General features: G+C 42.8%; 1 protein-coding gene across 1 annotated transcript; it reads left to right on the forward strand.

Moving 5' to 3' along the window:
• Window positions 1–381: 381 nt before the first annotated feature.
• LOC306938732 (uncharacterized protein) lies at window positions 382–21,494 on the forward strand (the record flags this gene model as incomplete). The annotated part of the gene is made up of 19 exons (XM_079522999.1): window positions 382–629; window positions 759–818; window positions 5,701–5,725; window positions 6,452–6,469; window positions 6,695–6,772; window positions 7,010–7,149; window positions 7,260–7,385; window positions 7,718–7,775; window positions 7,967–8,014; window positions 8,155–8,223; window positions 8,685–8,824; window positions 9,171–9,299; window positions 9,490–9,547; window positions 11,101–11,181; window positions 15,277–15,396; window positions 18,102–18,185; window positions 20,137–20,171; window positions 20,723–20,791; window positions 21,465–21,494. Exons 1-19 carry the CDS (start codon window positions 597–599, stop codon window positions 21,492–21,494), a joined length of 1,401 nt encoding a protein of 466 aa, XP_079379125.1. The 5' UTR covers window positions 382–596.
• Window positions 21,495–22,088: the final 594 nt, after the last annotated feature.

A 22,088-nucleotide genomic window follows, 5' to 3' on the forward strand; every position in this document is an offset into this window, starting at 1 on the left:
AATATGCCACATAAAAAGGTTATACTGTAGGCTACAGCCTATGGACAATCAAAATCAGATGGAAATATTACATTTTCATGTGGTGACATGATTATCAAGAAAATGAAAACATGGCACTTCATGTCAAAAAGATTGCCGACCCCTGCTCTAGTAGTAAACCTGCTAAACCTGCTTTTTCCACCACTGCTGCCAAGTGTCAGCTGCTACAGCGCGTCATTTTTTGGGCTGGGGATCCCCCTCGCCCCCCCAGTGTGTCCAGTGACACCACAGACACCGCCTCTCTGATAGGATAGCCCCCTCCTCCTCATTTCCATATGTCATTAAAAGTGAGGAACCGTCCGCCATGCACGGCATGTTTACTGGATAAATGTAAGCATTGGACTGATGGCCAGTTTAGGCTACATTCGGCGACAACGCACTTGAGGCAAAAGGGAACGATCAATGATTTTGTTTTGTTTTATCACTCTTTCAAATACGCTCGCACGCACCGTTTTCTTTCCTGCATGGGAATACACGGTTCCCTCTGATCAGCCTCGATGTCGGATCCTTTTATAAACTAATTTCTCCGGGTCAGGTCAGTTGGATTTCTTTTCAGCATGGCTCATCCAGGACTGTTCTACTACTGCCAGGTACGTAGCCTACGCAAAAGTAATTTTCCCTTCGTGCAATTAAATGTAATTTAATAAATTAAATGTAAATGTCACTATATCCATTGAATTCCTGCAGCTGAGAGCTTTCCCCCTGTTTATTTATTATAGGTCTGCCAGTTTGAAGGCAACTGCATATGGGAACATCTGAGATCTAAGCAACATAAACTGGTTTGTAATAATGCTATACTAATAATAATTTAGGCGTACTAATACTAATTTAGGCTAGAAAACATAGCAAAAGGCTGGTGACAGGTGCGTAGGGCAATAGAGCATATCATGAAAAGGGTATCTTTGAAATATAGATAACCTATTCATATAGGTTATCTATATTTCAAAGATACCCAGCTGGTCATCTATTATTCTATTCTGACAGAACACGTGTAGTGTGTCATGTGGTCTGTCATTTAGTGAAATATATAGGCTATCTCCACATTCCACGAGATTTCACATGGACCACACGGTCCACAGTAGTACCACATTATCTGTATCGCTATTTGAGGGGGCAGAAAAGTATGTAAACATTATTCTATAATGTAACTCGACACGCAACTTTACAGACAGCAGGTGTGACCGACCGACCGCGACGCACCTGTCAATTTGTGCGCCTATAGCCTACTTTTTAAGGGTTTACGTTTTTAGGCACTCTCAGATGTTTAAATCTTTCGTGTACTGGTATTTAAGAATACAATGTTTGCCAGTTCACTAGATTTCGCTCAGAAAAGGTGGATGAAAGAGTGGATTAACCCCTATAATGCAGTGGTTTTTAAAGCCCAATAACCACACCACAAGTCCACAAGGGTCGGGTCGGGACAACACGTTTTTTTTTGCTGTGGTTGGACGAAGGAGCTGAGAGAGAGACGATAGGGACGGGACCCTCATAGCAGCAGCATTTATGGAAATAAGAAGGGGCGTGCACAAAAAATACATCCACTATTTTACACGTGTATAGGTTAGATCACAAGAAAGAAAAAGATAATTATCATGGGAAAAGTTAATTTTGTTCTGTAATTTGATTCAAATCAAATGTGAATCTTTCAACTATATTTCATGGCATGCCCGCTTTGTTTTAATAGCCTGCCAAAGAACTCATGACAATCTAAAAGCCAGTAAGCCTCAGAACAATAGAGGGTATGCGCATGCATACAGTGAATGGCAACTCGAGTGTCAAAGTATGAGTGACAAAGTGAATTTAATGTTGTTTAAAGTCATTTAATGCAATCAAATGGGACTTTTCTGTTTGGATGTATGCTGTCCGGGTATGATGATGTCATGCGCATACAGACCAATCAACAAAAGTATTTATAATACAGAAATGTTGACCTAATTTATACACACACAATACCAGGCTTTACGTACAGATTCCCAACATAATTTTCACATTAAAGTACATTTTGCATTTCATTTGGAAGTCAATGTCCCAGAGTCTGGAAACAGGTTGGGGAGGCACAGAATACAATTTGCTTGATCAACATCCAGTGTGAATTTCCACATCTGCTGGTGTTGGCTTGGTCCACTGTGTTTTATCAAGTCCAGAGAGTCAACACAGCCATGCTGAGACATGCCCACAGTGCCAACACTAACTGTCCATGTTTGTTGTCCATACTATTAATTGTGCTTCAAAGCAACCAAAGGTATGGCACCCCAATATCTTGCAAGTCTGATTGGATCCTATACAAACCCTCCCGCACGCCCGGATCAGCCGACGCAGGGAGGCTGGAAGTACCTTCGCTAAAAAAGCCGGGACAGCGCTCCACACGTGCCAAACTCTTCTCCCTTCTGGCTCCAAAACTATATGGAATGCACATCCCATAGCAATCAGAATGGCTGACTCACTCCCAATCATCCGGCGTAGTCTGAAACCCCCCCTCTTCAGACTCCATCTTAGCCCATATAGCACTTTCCGTAGCACTTGCCCTAGCCTAGACAACCTCCTTCCTGATGTCATCAATATTGGCCAACAACTCTATATCTGAGGGGATACCCTAAGGGTTTGAGGTTTGAGGTCAGATGTAGAGTTGCTGGCCTGTTCTGACATTCCATATGTTGATCCTTCCCCATCCATCATTCCTCTTCGATGTCTCCCTTTTGACTGATACCTGTCCATTTAAACTTTAGACGGGCCTGCCCCAAAGTTATTAGTACAGCCGCGCTTGGCAGCCCGAAAATTAAGGTCTTACCCCCCCCCCCCATGCCAAAGCGCCAGCGATCGCCCAGCAGTCTGCTGTCACCCAGGCGGATGCGTGCACGCGACCTCGCCCTCAGGCGTCTTACTGGTTATGTATTTGATGTATTGCATGTTTAATGCTTATGTTTAATGTTTAATTATTGCTTACTGTAAATCACTCTGGATTAAGAGCGTAGATCTGCTAAATGCCTAAATTGTGCTTGATTGATGATTTGCTGGAGCCTTTTCTTGGTCAAGGGCCCCATTTTGCTTTTCAAATCAACAGTGAGTTCCTTCGAACATCTATACTTTAACACAAAGTACACACAATGTCCCAGTACTTCTGTAGAAATCTAAATATTTGGTACAGTATTTATTGTATTTGGTATCGGGCAGTGTAGAGTAAATATATATGATTATAAGTATTCCTTTATACAATTTACAATTACAATTTTATACTTCCTGTAACTGTATAGTTACTTGATTCCATTCCCATTTTATATGTTTTTTCCATCCCCATGCATGCCTTGCATACTGTGAGAATGCGGTGTTGTTCAGCGTTATCGCATCTGGGAATGAGAATGTTTATATTAGCATGCTGGCACCATAAAATGTCTGTGTCAGTGTTGTGCATGTCTTTCACCTACACTGGCAGTGACCCCCAAGAAGGCTTTTTGTTCTGCTGTGTACTGTGTAGTGAACTTTGTAAATCATGGGTTGAGGTGTCAAACCGCTTCCTGATATGGCAAACCTAGACCTGTTTGGTACTTGCTTCCTCTTCTGTATAGCAACGCATAGGAAGTAAGTACCTTATATTCATAACCATAAAGCACCTTTCGAAACAATGTTACAAAGTGCTGTACAGTGGACACAATATAAACAATCAAGTTAAAAAGACGACACAGTATAATAATGCAAAGATACAGTAGTCGAGGATTAAAACAAAAACAGACCTGTATAAGGGAATAGGAGATGCAAGGCTGACGTCAACGACAACATGGGGAAAATGTTTACGAAACAAAAAATGTTTTTAACCTTTTAAAAATTTCGACTGGCCCAGCATTTCTTAACTCAACTCAAATTGTATTTATATAGCACATTTAACATGACAAAGTCGACCAAAGTGCTGCACAGGATAAAAGAAAACAATGGGCAAACAAGGGACAAAAGATCAGTGATATAAAGTGGGGCCAGTCCATGTAGTGCTTGTAATTAATGGTCTAATGAGGAGCGTCTCAGGGTGGTGTAGAGTCCGTTACAATAACCAAGCCGGGAAGATACAATTGCAACCAAGGGGGTACTAAAGTCTTTGCATCCGATAATTCCGATTTCTGTTTGAGAATGACGTTGCTGTCCGATCCTGTTCATCATTATTGTCTTTGAAACTGAGTATTCTTTTCTTGTCAGAAGGTAGAACTGTTTTGTCTTTAGTAGATTTCTCCACCACAGTAGTACAATACATTTCTATAGAGACACATTTGACACCTTCAGGTCATAATAAGTGTTTCCGGTTCAAATCTCCCGAGTCAGGAATGTGTTAATGCCAAATGCCTAGACCTAAATCCTGTGTGGCCTATTTCCAGTTTGGACCCAGCTGTGTAATATGAGTCCCTAAATGCAACATGTGCAGTCGTCTTTGATCATTTGGGTAAACAAACTGACCACCACGAAAATAACATGTAAATGTGCTGACTTGACTGTCTGTTGTCATGCAATGGATTCTTCTGGACCAATCAATAGCTGATGAGGCAAGAGGGGATCAATTTACAATTTAGGCATTTAGAATTGTGTGTGCATGCCGATCGAGACAATATTCTATAGTGATGGTTGCGATTTAATGTACATGATATCATGGGGAGAATTAATAACACTCAGGTCAGCAGTACAGTATATTCTGCCAACAAGCACAGGGATTAGACCATAGTTAGTCTAGAATAAATGTTACAAGGACAAGCTGAATCTTAAGACGGGCAGTAACAAAAACAAGAGCTATTGAAGGTGATCTCAAAGGCCAAACGCTCAAAGGTCAAAGAACAAGATTCTTGGACAGCTATCTTCATATGTCAACATTAGTGCAATAAGGACCTTGACCGGTGCCCTCATTCCTGTCACTTTGACTATAGTCTCTCAAGACCAGCCTCGGAAACCCAAACGTTTTCAAGACAGACTGTTGACTCACGTCAACCTGTTTTTGAGTGGTGCAACCACTCCTATAAACAGCTATGTGTGTCCCTGGTCCCTGGGTCTGTCCCTGGCTGGCTGGCCGGCTGGGTCTGTCCAAGCACGAAAATAGCTTTTGGTTGGTTTTCACAACCAAGTTGTTTTGACTCCATGTACCTCATGGTACAATCTTCAAGTCACTGAAGACGGCTGCAGATCGACCTCTGCCCACCACTTCACTGGCCTGGGATGCATGGCTAAAGAGTGGAGGAGAGAGTATCTCAGCTTTCACTTTGTTCGGTCTTCAGGTCACAATTCTAAATGCCTCTGTTGAGTCAGTTCCCATTCATTCTTCAGTCATTCAGTCTTCTATATACTAGCCATGAGTCTTCTCAGCTTTCTCTTGAAAACTGAGCAGTTTACCGGTCTCGTGTATACAGCATACATAATTAACATAACCGCAATGTAGACGCAGGAAAGTTTGATATCATTTATAAACTTGCGCGGGGAACAGCCCGAGCCCTTAGTGTTACCTCTTGTCCTGTATTGGTTCTAACTCGGATTTTCTTTTCTTTGTTTCATGGTTTCATGGTTTGTACAGTTTGATTTGTGTTGTTCTGTGTCTCAAAGTGGGCCACAATGTAAACAAGCTTCAGCTTTTTTGTGTACAGTGTATAAATGAAGCATTACTAAACCCATGTCTCTTCTCTTGTTCTCTACCCACAGGAAAAGGCAGTACTGTTTGAGAAAGGTAGGTCATCTCTTATTTGGTAAAGGGGGAAAAAATAAATCAATACTGTGCTTCCAGGATATAACTTTACATTGAGATACATACCTGTACGTATACATGGTACAAGAGATACATACCTGTACGTATACATGGTACAAGAGATACATACCTGTATGTATACATGGTACAAGAGATACATACCTGTACGTATACATGGTACAAGAGATACATACCTGTACGTATACATGGTACAAGAGATACATACCTGTACGTATACATGGTACAAGTGCATACGAGGACAAACGTACGAAGAAAAAAAACGCTTTCCAAGAATCATTCTCAGTAACGCAGACACGAGTTGACAAATTAATTACCCATGACCCTAAAGGTCACACAAAGTGCACCTAACCGCACGCGGATGCCACGGGCAGTGGCGGTCAGTCCATAGGGGGCGCTGGTGCGTCGCACCACCATCCCACTGGCCCACGGGTGAGTCTTAACCCGAGTGGCACATGTGTGGCCGGTTAAAACACACGCATGTCGGAGCCACGGGTGAGTGCTGAGTGGCCCATGTGTGGCCAGTTAAATCACAAAAAACGTCAATGAGTTAGGCCTACATCTCGTCCTCTGCAGCTACACGTCAATATCTCCTAGTTTCGTTAACCTCGAGTGACTTCAAGATGTATTTTAATTCGCCTCTGTTCTGTTTGTTTTCTTTCTGAATGATCTTCTCCTCCTGGTCTGTAGAGGTGTTCCGAGGCCATGGTAAGTTCCTGTCTATTTAAGATCTTTTAAAGATTTTCTTTCTTTCTTTCTTTCTTTCTTTCTTTCTTTCTTTTGGGAATAGTAGATACTGTTGAGACTTATATACTCCTTAATAGTTCTTAAACTTGTCAGTACAGTATAATTGTACTTGTACTGTAATATAATAATTTCATATTGTGCATTGCTGATGTTTCTCCATGTCTGACTCTCTCTCTTCTCTTCCAGTTAATTTGAAACGGGTTGATGATCAGGAACAATTCCTGAGGCATCGCCTGAATCAGGGAGGACAAAATAAAAAAAATGGTTAGTAAAGTGTGTGTGCGTGCGTGCGTGCGTGCGTGCGTGCCTGCGTGCGTGCGTGCGTGCGTGCGTGCGTGCGCGCGCACGCACGGAAGCTGTATTGAGAATAACAGCTTCCATTATAGCATGCTAACATTCCAGGAATAGCAAGCCTGCAGTTTCTATTAGCTTGGATTCCCCATCGATTGTGTCACTAGTAGAAACCATGTGGTTTCCTTTCTGTATTTGCTTCCCTCCTAGGCTTGTCTCTGGTGACACTGTGTTTGAGTTCAGAGGAGGACTCCATGTTTTACCTGTGTCGTGTGTGTGAGCAATCCATCTCAGACGCAAGGAATCTGACGATCCATCTCAAATCTATCAAGCACTGCTGCAACTCCTCTGTATGTTGACCACCACCACTTCAGCTTGGCTGAATGCTCTCCATTTGAAATGTATCTATAGCTTGGATAAATGCTCTTTCTACTTGAAATGTATATTTCCTATTTCCTAGAACTACAACAATCCCAACGTGCTGAGATTCTCCTGGATTCCCTGCCGAAATTCTGAACCTATTGTGGATCCTGTGGCCCGCAGCGAAACTAAGAAGTCCTCGAAGGTCCACAGTGGGGATTTGCAGGTAACTTAACTTGTGCAGAGCGCTTGAATGTGATAATGGAAATGCAATGGTTATAAAGAAAGGACCACCCTTTACTTTGTTGTATGGGAATTCATTTACAACTACAGCCGTCAAATTCCAGAACAGACTGACAAGGACTGTAATATTAGTTTGGGTATGTCATTATAGGCTAAATACACGACAAATTGAGCGTGTATATATTGGTTTTTATCTCTATTTTTTACATTTCATAAAATGTATTTGATTATAGGCCTATAACCAGAAGGAACAGGATGGTTGATCATTCCAATAATATGCATGAGCGTTTGTATTCTTTGCTGTATTGTGTGCAGGTTCTGGACTTGCCTCCAGCCTTGTTTGAAACGGTGAAAGGCACCAGTTATGGCAAAGGTACAGTGCTGCTATATAATATTTACTTTGGCCCAAGATTTAATGTGTTAATACTGATCACGTTAGATTGACAACACCATGTGTGGTGAATATATGCTACAACAATGCAGGCAAGAAAAGGGCGAAGTTGGCGAACACTTGTATTCTTGAGTGGTACAAATTAACTCATAATTCTCCTCACACTTTGACAGCAATGGACATACTGAGTCAACATGACAACCTTCTAAAGCAGACCTCAGGTCAGTTGACTTCCCTCTGGCTACCCAAGGATTGCCTCATTATTATGCCGTTTGCTCAAACCCTTCAGTAAAAAAACAATGGCCCTGTTATCCAATATGTATACCGGTACCCTGACTTTGTTTTTGTGATCTGTCTTCAGCCGCAAGGCCAAACAAGATGACTATACAGGCATATCTGGGAAACCCAAACAGGACGCATCCTCTTCTAGGTCAGTTGCATTGCATCTCAGAATAATAAGTCACACTTTAGTCTTACTGGAGAAGATTATCTCAAATGCCATGGGATGTGTTGTGAGCTAATAAGATTATTTTAACTTTACTATTTTCATTAGAGCTACCTAATGATAGACTTTTAACCCATTTTGGGGCGGGAACCCCTTTTGGTGTTAGCATTATGTTATGCTTTAGCTATTGAAAAATAGCAGATCTACAAGCTCATAGCGCGCCACCGAGTGGCGCGCTACAAGCTTGTAGGTCTGCTATTTTTGAAAAATCGTGAAAATGCGCAAATCTTTGAATATATATTCTTTCATATATTTTGACGTCAGGACAAAATGGGTTAAAGAACTGGCTCATCGGGTGAATGTAGCAAACTGGTACAAAGGGAAAATGTGTTGGAATAACGTGCTGCTTAATTATTGCACTCTGTTGCACCTTTTCATCCCTGCAGGTCTGGAGCACCTGGTGGAATGCAGCTGTGAGGAGCAGACTGATAGACGCGTATATCTCTGCATCATCTGCAAACTCACTCTAACCGACCACAAGATCATCAACCATCTCCTCAGCTTTCATCACATCCACCGCTACATTGTAATTTTCTATGACACGCTTGATTGTTGTTGCATAAAATGGAAACGCTCCAGTCAACATGCTCAATGTAGTCTTAATACTGTTAGTGCTTAATATCAGCACTGCTTTAATTGTCTCTTCTTACCCTGTCTCCCGAGTCCCAACATATCTAAATTAATGCCTGGATTGCCATGAACATTATTGATTTGCTGTGCACATTAATGGTCCCAAGAGGAAGAAAGCTCTTTTCCTGTGCCATCACAGGCGAGACATTCAAATGAGCAAACTGGGGAGATTTTAAGACCTTGGACGACTGTTGGCCCATATCGGCTACTAAATTAACCTCGGTGTTGTTTGTGTTTCCCAGAATGCATGGCATCCCTCTACTCTGATGATGTACAGGAGCTATGAATACAACCGTAGGTTTCACAGCATGATGCAGGATTTAGCGGAACAAATGGAAGAAATCCATAGAACGACCATCACTGATATGAAGGTAATGAAGTACAGTTTACACTAGAAGTCATCCTTTCCCCATGATGCTCTGTTAGTGTAGCCTGGTAAACCTTCCCGATCGGGTGAATTCACATTATCATGTGTCTTCTTGATCGCGATCGGGGTGGTTTTCCAGCCAGGCTGCTGGTAGTGTACGATAGTTTTAATAATTGTAAGGACTTCTGTTATAGCAAGTGATCCTGGAGCCTGCTTTGTTCTCATCAGTGGAAGGGACTTCCTACGTAGAGGGTAAGTTTTTTTTTTTTTAATTTTTGTTCCAAAGTCGGAACTCTATTTAGGGCAGGGGTAGGCAACCTTTGGGGCCGGCACCGGTGCCAACATTTGGCACCAAGGATGGAGAGAGGGCGAGATCACTGGCACACTGGCAAGTGAGAGAGAGAGAGAGAGAGGATTTTTGGTAAACTATTTAAAAAAAAACATAGTCAAATAAATAAAGCCCCTCATATTTGTATGTAAATTACATCCTGCACATAATTCTACATTCATTAAAACTGAACTCTGACTGGAGTCTGGGAGATAGTTGAGTTATTGATCTGAGTATAATGATCATTATAACAATGGTGATCACTGGCACACTGGCATAAGTGAGAGAGAGAGAGGATTTTTCGTAAACTATTTAAAAAAACATATTCAAATAAATAAAGTCCCTCACATTTGTATGTAAATTGCATCCTGCACATAATTCTACATTCATTAAAACTCTGAACTCTGACTGGGGAGTCTGGGAGTTGAGTTATTGCGTCTAATGATCATTATAACAATGCGAGACAACATTTTTAAAAGTAAGGGAAAAGGTTATATTCGTGAAAAAAAAAAAAGATCCAGTGACTTCTGTAGGCAAAAAACACAAATATATGAATAGTAATGTAATGCAACTTGAATCCTCTCATGGATTCATACACTAAAATACATACAAAAAGTAAATGGTGCATTTATATAGCACCTTTTATCCAAGGCGCCTACAATGTGCATTACATTCACCTATCGACACACACATTCATACACCGACAGCGGAGGAAACCATGCAAGGCACCAACCTGCTCATCGTGAGTCGTTAGGGGTTCAGAGTCTTGCTCAAGGACACTTCTACACTAACTCTGGGGGAGCCAGGAAACAACCTTGGAACATTCCGGTGGCCGCTCTACTTCCTGAGCCACTGCCAACCAGTGGCGGATCTGGTCACAGATCCAGCTAGGAACTGCATACTGTAAATCCAAAATCCCAAAAATCTTTGGCCTGGCCTGCAATTTATCAGCCCTAGTCCTATCTGAAATCTAGGGGGATTCAGGGATGCATCGTTTCCGAACTGTCCACAGCCTTCCTATGAGGGAAGAAAAGTCTGTAATCCTTATAATGGAGATGATAGAACCACAGTGTCTTCTATGAAGTGTATTCTGAGTAGCCTGGTATTTAAATGCCCTTTAACCCCTAGCAATATCAGCTTTTGCTCGTCAGTCAGACTTTGTGGGGACATACGTGTATATTCCTATAGTTTAAAGGTCAGCTTGTCAGTTTCAGGGTATCATGTGCAAATGTTTGTGTAATGTATTTAAAGGTCAGCTTGTCAGTTAATGTGTATTATGTATTTAAGGAGAATGACACGACTCACTCAAAGTGTACACTTGACATCGAGTCAATGTTCTTCTCGAGTCTTTATTTCTGAGGTTTGTCTTAACAGAAATTAACTCGATATGGACAGCCTATATTATGTCCCTAACCATGTCTGTAGATATCCATATACAAGTCACATTTTATACTTATTGCTTGACAATAATCTTTAGCCTTGAAGATGCTGGAAGACTGGAGGACGGAACGCAAGGAGAGCAGCTTGATAACTACCATCACACCAGGAGACACACTGGGTACGTATTAGACTGAAGGAATATGACATTATGACATTATTATTATCCCATTTAGGCCTGAGCCCGAACGTCTCTAAATCCTGACCTAAGTTTTCTGAAAAACTTCAAATATTGATATAGCAGCATACATTTTTTTACATTTTTGAATACTGTACATACTGTACAGAACCCAAAAATGGGTTCATGGCCTGAGGGGGTAAAACACCAAAAGGGGTTCCCGCCCAGAATGGGTTATTATTACTATAAAAAAGATGTGTATTACTTTTGGTAAAGCAGCAAAAAAAGCTTCACCAGAGTTAATAATTCAGGAGAAGCCACAGGTAGGACGGTGAACACTTTGATCGCTATGTGTGAACCGGTCAAAGACACAAGCGTGACTCAAGCTCTTGCACATGCACTGCAGATCAATGACAGATATCTAGCACAAGAAGACACTGAAAGATATCGCTGGCATGCAGTGGCCTTTGTGGCAGAGCCTAGGGATCGAGTTTCTGTTTTAATGATGCGAAACCTGCGGAGCTAGTTCAGGCAGGCAACTCGTGAGCGCGCCTACCTGATCAGGTGACTAGTCTCATGCACTCTTTACCTGATCAGAGCGGCTATTTAAACTGCCTACCTGCTTTTTCCTGGCTTCTCTCCCGCTGTGCGGTCGTGCGCCGCTGCTGCTGCTGTCTCCCTGCCTCGCTCGCTGCTAACCTGCTGCTCATGAAGTTTTTGCAAATCCCACCGCCTCCCCAGCATCCACCTGTATACAGGCTCTGTTTCTAGATCCCCCTGCATGGGGGTCTTATTCATTCCCTGTAATTCTACTTGGCTTATAATTTAACTAAAATGTCAATGTTACAGGGAATGAATAGGGACAGAGCCCTGACGCCAATCTATGCTTCATATATCTATGCTCAATTATGCTCAATAAATATATATTCTAAATTCATTCTAAGAGTTGCCTGACTGAACTGTTGGCGAACTTATGAGAAGAGATGACAGCTGATGTAGAGGGAGAAGAGGTCACAGCTGAGGGAGCTGTCGTAGACTAGAGGGACAAGAGAGAAGAGGTCACAGCTGAGGGAGCTGTCGTAGACTAGAGGGACAAGAGAGAAGAGGTCACAGCTGAGGGAGCTGTCGTAGACTAGAGGGACAAGAGAGAAGAGGTCACAGCTGAGGAAGCTGTCGTAGACTAGAGGGACAAGTGAGATGAGAAGACAGCTGATGTACTGTAGAGGGAGAAGAGAGAAGAGATGACAGAGCGTAAATCTTCTGGGTGACTGCAGACTGCTGGGCGAGCGCTGGCGCTTTGGCATCGGGGGTACTGGCCATATACGGAGTGTGTCTTGAGTGTACAGGGTTTGATGAGGTCAGATCAGCATATGGAATGTCAGAATAGGTCAGCTCCATATATGAAAATCTAAGGGTGGCAGATCTTAAGACACAGCCCCCTGTGTCTTAAGTGTACAAGTGGGCCCAGGGCCGGGCCTTAAATTTCGGGCCTGTTGAGAACTCTAGTTTTCGCGGCTGCACTAATAAGTTTGGGGCGGGCCCGTCTAGAGTTTGAATGGACAGGTATCAGTCAAAAGGGAGACAAGAGGAAGAGGAAGGACGGGTGGGGAAGGATCAACATGTGGAATGTCAGACTCGGCTCCATATATGGAGATCTAGGGTTTGAGGTTTGAGGTCAGATGTAGTCAGTTGCTGGCCGGCTCCATATATGCAGATCTAGGTGATGATCCAGTCTTCTCAATGTATGGCTATCCAGGGTTTGATGAAGTCAGTGTCGTGATCTTCATATATGGAGATGGCCACGGAGCGTGTCACGAGGCGTGGCAGACTTATGACCATATATGGGAGGCGTGACGGACTGACGGCCATATATTTTGGTGTGACGGACTCACTGATTGAGTCACTGACTGACAGGTCTTGCAGGTTTTCATAGTAATCTGCGACCTGTGGTCGCAATAAATGCTGGAGACTGTCTGCTCCGTGACCACATAACACTTGTATTGAATGCGCGCAAAGATTCGACCATGACGGACTCCGTTCACACTTGTGGATGTAACCAAGTAAAGAAGATGATCTATCTTTGATACAAGTGGCTGGTCTCCGAACCTTTATTCTCTTCATGAATCATCATAATTTGCGACGCAACTTACTAGGACAATCTATGATGGTGTGTGCGCCGTGTGTGTGTCAAAGCTAAGGTCTGACTATTTATGGCGTGTCTATATGTACCCACACATGGTTAAAGTTATCATAATAATAATAATCAACCTACACTTGTATGTGTATAACTCCTATGTTTTATTATTATGTGCACAGACTGCACACATGAATGTTGTAAATGTGCAGGACAGGTGCTCTGCTCATAGCCTATTGATTTCATCTGTTTAATTGTTTTTCCTATTTGTTGATGTTTTCATACTTTTCAAGGTGCACTGACTTAAAACAAAAATTGTCAAGGTGTGCTAGCATGTGACACAAAATGTTTTCATTTTTGTCAGTGTGCTGTCACATGCTTTCGTTTGTCAACGTGCGCTGTCACCAATAATCTTTTCAGTATGATGATCCATGATATATCAATATCATGATCCATGTTGGCATTCTCCCCTCGCCAAATGACTGAAATGATTTCAGGGGGAAGGGGTGGTTTACGAGGCTAATGGTATATCTATGAGACGCCTCAAAACTGTCCATGTATGGTAAACTGTATATTGCATATACGTGCGTGTGACATGCGTGTGAAAGGTCTGTAGGCTGTACGTGGTCGTGAGTGTGTTTGTGTGTGTGCTGCATCTCTCTTGTATATGTCTGTAAATGGAGCATAAACATGTCCATATGTGGAGGGCAAAGAGGGTGTGTGTGTGTGTGTGCGTGTGCGCGCTATCCATGGCACTCTGCCAGTGATCCAGACCTGAATATGTGTAATAGACAGTGTATGTATATTATAATGTCCAGATACTACACATGCATAAAGTCAGTCTGTGTGGAGTGGCAGTTCTTCCATACAGCTCACTGATACAACCCTGACATTTGAGGGAATCCGATGTGAAGACATCATCTGAAATGAACAGTGACAGGATGCCTCCAAGAACACGAGACCTCACCAATCAAAGAAGACATGGGATTGTTTACACCAGATAGCACTGCACTGTTATGGCTAGAATTATATTATTTTTTTCAGTCTGTGTGTAGCGCAGTGGGGCAGTGCCTGGCCTGCCCACCACTGGGGATGTTGTGGCTTTGAATCCACTGTTAATGTGCATCCATCTTTGCCTGCCCTAGCTACACCAACGCAATTGACCTGTGCAGGGAATAGTTTGTCAATACAATATAACTATAGCGCACATCTGCAGTGCGTGGAGGCGGTCTCCCTAGTCTGTAAGTACATAACTTGACTAAATGTATTATGTACATACATTACACCAGCGCCCTTGGCCAACCATTGCCTCTTGGACGAGCGCTAGCTAGTTCTCACATCATGTGAGACCCGGATTTGAATCCCGGATAGGACATCAAAGTTATGTATTGCAGCTTTAACTCTGTAAATCACAATTGTTAATGATGATTGTGTTTCTTTTTGTGTTCAAATATGGTTTTAATGGTTTATATATTTTTGTTCAATACACGTGTTTTTCCAGTGTTGTACCTTTGTTACTGGTATATGGGTGATTTGTGTATCTATGTACATGTATATGAACATATGCATATGAATATAATGTAAATGTGATATAATGTAAATATATGAATATAATGTATATGAATGTGTAGTATACAGTATGAATGTATATTTGATAGTGGTGAGAATATGAATACACTTGAATAGCATGATGTTTTGTTATTTAGAAACAATATAGGCTACTGATATAGCCACACTTTAATTAGCCTAAATTCTTCAGAATTACTTAATTGTGAAACATAAAATCCAGATTTTTGATTTACTTGATTGTGCATCCCTCACGTGACCAAAGATTATGTGGTATAAGAAAACAAATTGAGAGAATCTTCACACACACCTGTTCCCTGTTCCTCTCAGATCCCCTCCTTCCGGGAATTGTTTCTGTCCTTTGTTTTTTTCTTCAATGTTGCCTGTATTTTTTTCAGTTCATGTACCTGGCAAGTTGAAGACCAGCACTGCCTCTCACGGCCCTGCAGTGTCCGTGATACGACGTGTTGGTGCTACAGAGAAGGAAGTGGCGTCACGGCGTTCTCACACTGAGACAGGTGAGACCATAGAAATAAAAAGGTAGACGCCGGCTCTGGGGTGTGTGTATCGTATGGAGGCTGCTATTTTCGTTTCCAATATGGCGGTAGCCCTATACTTGTCTGGGCATAGAGGGGTGGAACAAACTAGCACTGGAAACCGAACCTATGAGCACGCCTCACCTCCCCTCCCCAGTAGAACGCAGCGGAGAACACTAACGTCACCACATTTAGAGTGACGCCCCTCTGTTATTGGTTTAGCAAAATACAAGGTTCACTCCCACTCCTATGCCACATTTCCTGCTTCGACTCGCCCAGGCTTTTTCCCCTTTGAAAACTGCCACTACAGAAGATACAGTAGATAAGATATGGCAGAGGCACGGCACGCTGCCACTCAAAGTGACTATACTGGCCAATCACAGCGTGTCTTTTCCGGGACATGTCAGAATCTAGGGTGCGCTCTATTTGCCCTCTGGTCATACGTGTATTTGAACGCACAAGTCCCAGAAAAGACACACTGTAATTGGCCAGTAGTCACTTTGTGTGGCAGCGTGCCGTGCCTCTGCCATATCTTATCTACTGTATCTTCGTATATATGCAATTCTGTTCTGCGTTTAGCCATGAGGCCAGGTTCAGCGTGCTATTGCAAATAGGAGAGCACAATTAGACAAAACACCTGACAGCAGAGCCCAAATCACACACCCCTATCACAATCACCCCAATCAAACTGACAACCAATAAAACCATGACATTGACTGTCATTCCAGGCTATGGGACTGCAACCGTGACTGCAGATCCCATAGCCTGAATGTGGGGAGAGTGAACCATTTCTTATTTTTTTTCTCAGCCCACTAGTTCACAAAAACAGTCCCTGCATAATGTGATTGTACATAGTAAGTGCCTAAAACCACATCAGATCGCCTGGTCAAGCTGTGAAGTAAAAATATATGCTTTCCTGTTATCTCTCCTAGTTATGTGTTTCCCCAGTCACAAACATGTTTTGCTCATTCTATTTAGCTGAGGCAATGAGATTGCTATTGAGACTTGAGGTACCATGGTACAACAGCAGGAAACCTGGAAGAGGCCCTGGAGAGGCCCCTGTAGAATGCCCAGCGAAAGTGACACATGTTTATCACCTTCCATAAGTGTCTACTACATTCCAGAGATGACAATTCAAAGACAGGATGTCAGACAAGGAACTGACACATTCCTTAATATTTGTCAACTCTTGGTGACCCTCTGACCCGTTTTATGAACCTCTGAAAAAAAACTGTCTACTCAACTTCCCCTTCTGTTTTCTTGTATGCTGATCAAGCACTTATTGTACATCTGCACGATGGTACATAAAGGGACACACATCTGTGTCTGCTCTCGTACTTTTTGTCTGCCACGTTGGTTTTGTACTTTGTCCGTTCTCAGTTCTTATTCCTTAGTGACATTTCCACCACAAAGCCACAAAGGAGAAAAAGACAGTTTTATTAATCAAACTGCGCTTCGACAGCTCGCTATGGGAGAACACCCTCTGGCAAGATCATACAGATGCATTACGTCAAACACTCAATCCAGTCAAGGATTGGCTGGGCACGTCACGCGAGCACCTGGCCCCGCCCTCCAGGCGGCAGGATATGGAAGCCTGTGAGAAGAAAAGGGACACAAACTTGCTGGAAGAAGTCAAGTTAGTGACGTGCATGAATATGCATGCATATAATGCATGAATCATGATGCACGTGACATGTGTACAGTTGGAGAGGGAGATGAGAACCTTGATCAGGACATCATTTAAGTGCTAATCTCAGGCAACCTAGGACCAGCCCTAATCTCTCAAGACATATTTTCAAGGGGGCACGGTGGCGCTAGCGCTGTCGGCTCGCAGCTAGAAGGTCCTGGGTTCATTCCATTCCCACTGGGGACGCTGTGGGCGTGTTCTCTCCTCTGCGTGCGTCATCATACCCGAGGTGGGGTCGGCAGAAGCGCCTTTCTGTGTGGGGTTTGCATGTTCTTCCTGTGTCCCCTAGGGTAGGTACCCTCACAAAAAAACATGTAGTAATCCTGGTCTCTATACATATACTGCCTCCCCCTGGCCACCCGGGGCGCCTGATGGAGGGGAAAGGAACTGGTTGGAATAACGTGTTCCTTCTACACGCTACGTCCAACCGGGAAAACTCCCCCGTCAGGTGAAAAGAAGCGGCCTGCTCACTCCTCATGCATTGAAGGAGCATGAGGTCAGTCTGTTGCTCTCTCCAGGTTGGCAGAGGGTGTGTAGCGCCCAGGATGGGGCCACCCCTAAGTATAAGCTTTATGAAAGGAAAGGTTTTAGGCCTACTCTAAGTCTAGTCTGCATGGACCTTTACTCTTTGGCCAAATGTTATGGAATGGCCTCTGTGAATGATTATATGACAGTATGCTGCTGTGAGCATGATGGATGTGGAGATGACTTAGTATACACTGTTCTGATTATAAACTATTATCTAATAGTTTATGTAATAGTAATATGTATGTAGGAGATGAGTGAAAAGAGCAACTATTTTCACAATTACTTAATTGTGAAACGTCAAATCCAGATATTCGATTTACATGCATGTGCATCCCTAACACAAGACCACAAGTGGGATTAGACATCTCTGTTCATTTTTGTAAAGAATAAAACGAGATAATTTTCACAAACACCTGTTCCTCATTTCTCCCGTTTTCCCTGTGTTTTCTTCAATGTTGCCTGTAATTTTCAGTTCCTCTCCCTGGCAAGTTGAAGACCAGCTGTGTTGTTGCTACAAAGAAGAAATTGGCAGCACAACGCTCTGACACAGAGACAGGTGAGACTTTTTTGTTTGTTTGTTCTTTCGGGTTGGGGGAGGGGGGGGGGGGAGTGCTAATAAAAGAAGCGGGTTGGGGGGGGGGGGGGGGGGTGCTAATAAAGCGATGAGACGGGAGTGACAACGTTTGCTCATAGAAAATCAGCTTCCTCAGTTTAGTTTCCTGCATATGCCAATAGTCAATGACCATGTGCAATTTCAGATAAATTGGTCAAACCCTCGGAGGGGAAAAGGACAGACAGAGTTAGCGGTTTCCTTTACCCTGGTTCTTTCTCGTTCTTTAGAGTTCGTTCATGTACCTGAATGGGATACCAAACAACTCGCCCCTTTACCAACTCACCCCCAAGAAAAGTGTTAATTTAGTTAACAGTTAATTTAGTATCTCCCTCCCTCTCCCTGCTGAAATCTGAAATGATCTTGTATTTGATTGTATAGTAGTCAATCTCTGTACTCTGTAATAGCAAGAAAGAATAACATGAGACAGAGACGGTGACTGCTTTCTTTCAATGCTGTGTAAACAATCCACTTAGTTTTATTAAACACATTCTTCCATGTAGCCCATGTTTTGTAATTGCATCATCATGCTATTATTTTGTCCATGGATATACATCACCAACATGAATTATGTTTGTTATTTACAGCTAGGTAGAGTAGCGGGGTGAGATGGAAAAGGGGCGACCGTACCTGTTACCCCTGAATGTACGTGGGAAGAAGCTTTGCTTGCCAGTGGCTTTGAGGATGCGTAGCCGTTTTCCATATGGCAGCATCTTAAACAATTTATGGTTTGGATGGATTGGATCTTCATCCTTCATGATTCCACAAGCATTGCTGACACAGCGATTGTCATATACAGTGCTGTCTGGGGTGTATAGCCCCCTGGCCACCAGTGGTCCTTGATAGGATATACATTTTAGTTGGTACTGTGGCAGGTCAGGTTGATATGAAGCCTGAGGTTATATGGCAACAGCAGTCAGATTCAGTGTTTTTTCAGCATATTTTGATTTAGTCTTAGGGCCGATTCATACTCCTATTTTAGAGCCGAATAAAAGTCGGTTCGGCTCTGTAGAGCCTACAATGTGATGTCATTTGAGGTTCGGGGGGGGGGGCGGGTACCGTCCTAAAGTCGGCTCTTCGGTGCTACTGAAAATTTCTGACGAGCCGAAATCATTTCGGCACTACAGCGCCGAAACAGCGGTAAAATATGAGTATGAATCGGCCCTTAGTCTTTTGAATAACACGCATTTAGTCTTTAGTCCCATTTAGTCTTCTGAATTTTAGTTAGTCTAGTCTTAGTCTTTTAGTCTTAGTAAAATACATTTTAGGTTTGAATATGCAATACAGACACATATTCATAGTTTTAATATGAAATATGTCTCATTTTATTTTTTTGTACCAAATGACTGAAATTCTTTTTCAGTCATTTGATACTAAAAATAAAACGAGACATGTTTCATGTACATGATCTCGATCTTATGGCCTGCTCTCCTGAAAAGGTATGCAGTGCATACTGCAGATATGACATTCATTCAAGGCAAGCTGATCTACAATTTTCTTCGAGATAGTGTTTATCATAGCTGGATCCATTGCAACGAGAGAACTGAGAATTAAAGGTGCCTTTTCAGTCAACCTGGTCTCCAACTGCTTTTGCTGAAATCCACTGCACTTTACACTGTACATTTACGAGATTCAATACCTGTGCATACATCCATCGAACAAGTTTTTCTGGTTATGGAAGCGTGTGATCTATTCTGGGCTGCATTGTACTTTCTAGATATGTGAGGCATCCTGTTAGGTGGCATCCATAAGGTCAGCCTGGTATGCCGACAGTAAGGTTAGCATGGCAAACTCAGCAAATTAAATATGCAAGAATGTATGTATACTGTATTTGTCCTTCAGCTTTTGATATTTCTTTTTCTTTCTTTCTTCTTATTTTTTCTTATTTTTTGCACAGCACAGGGTCCAGTAAAGTGCATACTAAGCTGTCAGGTGAATATGAGTTATATATATTATATATTTTACCACACTGTTGTAGAATATGAATTAAGAGACATACAGCTCACATACACCCAATACACATCCAGAGACACACACACACACACACACACACACACACACACACACGCACACACACACACACACACACACACACACACACACACACACACACACACACACACACACACACACACACTTGAAATGTTTATTTATGTCCACATAATTACATAAGTACAGGAATACCTTGTACAAAGGACATAAACACTGCCAGTGCAGTTTGACAGTAGGAGAGCAGCCAGTTACAACGTACATACACATACATTACAGTTAAGCTTTTCCCTACTACTTATTCACTTTTTATAATAAATGTATTCCTAAAACCTTGCTGGACTGTCTGAGTCTCCCAGTTCATTTCAACCGTAAATCTCCCGTAATCCCCAGACACAACGCAGTACTTGCTTGCCTCCTCCTATAATGCTGTAAAGTACAATGTAATAATCTAAAGATGATGCTAATATGATCTAATTTTGACTCGTGATCAGGTCTGCATTATGAAGTTCGAGTCCATATTGGAATATTTTGCTCACGTGGTGGGATGGGAACACAAACAGGTGAGCCATACTTTCACATTGTTGTGAATATTCTCATGATAATGTTCACTATCTGTGCGTAGAAGAGAGAAAATGCCCCGGCCAAAAAGCAGCAGTATACGATGCACCGGAGAAAAGTCTGTTCTACAACAAGTCTTAATCCACTCAGTTTAATCTCAGAAGTCACACTGTACAGTACTGTTACAGTTTTACAGGTCCGTACATCAGTTCACAATAGAATTTCATAAGTTATTTTGGGTTTGGTCATATGTTTTGACAATGAATTCCTTCAAGTAATAGTGACTTCTCTGCAACCAAAGCATGTCTAGTTTCGGTACTTGCTTCCTTCAAGGTCACTCTGGGTTCAGTGGAGCACGAGCACAACTCATAAAAGCCCATCAATTGCTCATCAGTCACGTTCACACATGGGGCTCGATTTTCGTCCCCGCCGTTACCCGCGACGTAGCCCGCAAGTCAGGCTGCCCGGAAATATATAGGAATTACAAGTATAGGAGCTTGCTCTGTCCCTAAATAGTATTTTGGTCCAGCGTCACATTATGCCGACACCGGTATTTGCGCCTAGAGGTGTGGTCATGGGCGTGTTGGCACGCTTTCCCCTAAATTGCTATTTTGGTCACACACATTTGGGAAGGCGCATAGTGGAGTTTAAAAGCACCCGTAAACGGTATGCCAGCCAGCCGGTCTGGGGGTGCAGCACAAGTGAGACTTAACACGAGGCCTGCCAGGAACATAGACACGTAGAATCGCCTACGGTGCCACACCCGGAAAAGCCGTTTTAACAGCGATGTATTATTTAATGCATGTTTTAAATATGATCGTATTAAAAGCTACCGTTCGTTAGCTCTGTTATGCTTCTGAGCCAATGGCAGCGTCCATTTTGAAGATGCGCGCGCATCCACTTACATTGCCTGCTCTGTTTTCAGACGGCTTTATCTACAGAAGCGACATTGCAGGGGTCGCTTTGTCCCAGACAAGCGTTTTCAACGGCCTGTAGCAGGCGCTGTGATACTCGCGGTCCACTTTTTCCACCACCGACCGAGAGAACCAGCACCAGCTTCGTCAACACACACGGAATGGTTTCATAGTAAAATGCGATTACGGATATTTGGCTCTTCAAAGTAAGTGTCACGCGCGATAAAACCCTGGCAGGACGTGGCGGAGGGATTGAATAATGGTAGCGGTCAAACGGTTTTAATTGGCTATGACCGTATAGACCAGGGGTGTCAAACTGGCTATCCACGGGCCGCATGCGGCCCGCGGAGCCGCCCAATGCGGCCCGCCGGCCATTTATTAAAAA

Source organism: Electrona antarctica (genome assembly GCF_951216825.1).
Source record: "Electrona antarctica genome assembly, chromosome: 15".
Lineage (NCBI taxonomy): Eukaryota > Metazoa > Chordata > Actinopteri > Myctophiformes > Myctophidae > Electrona > Electrona antarctica.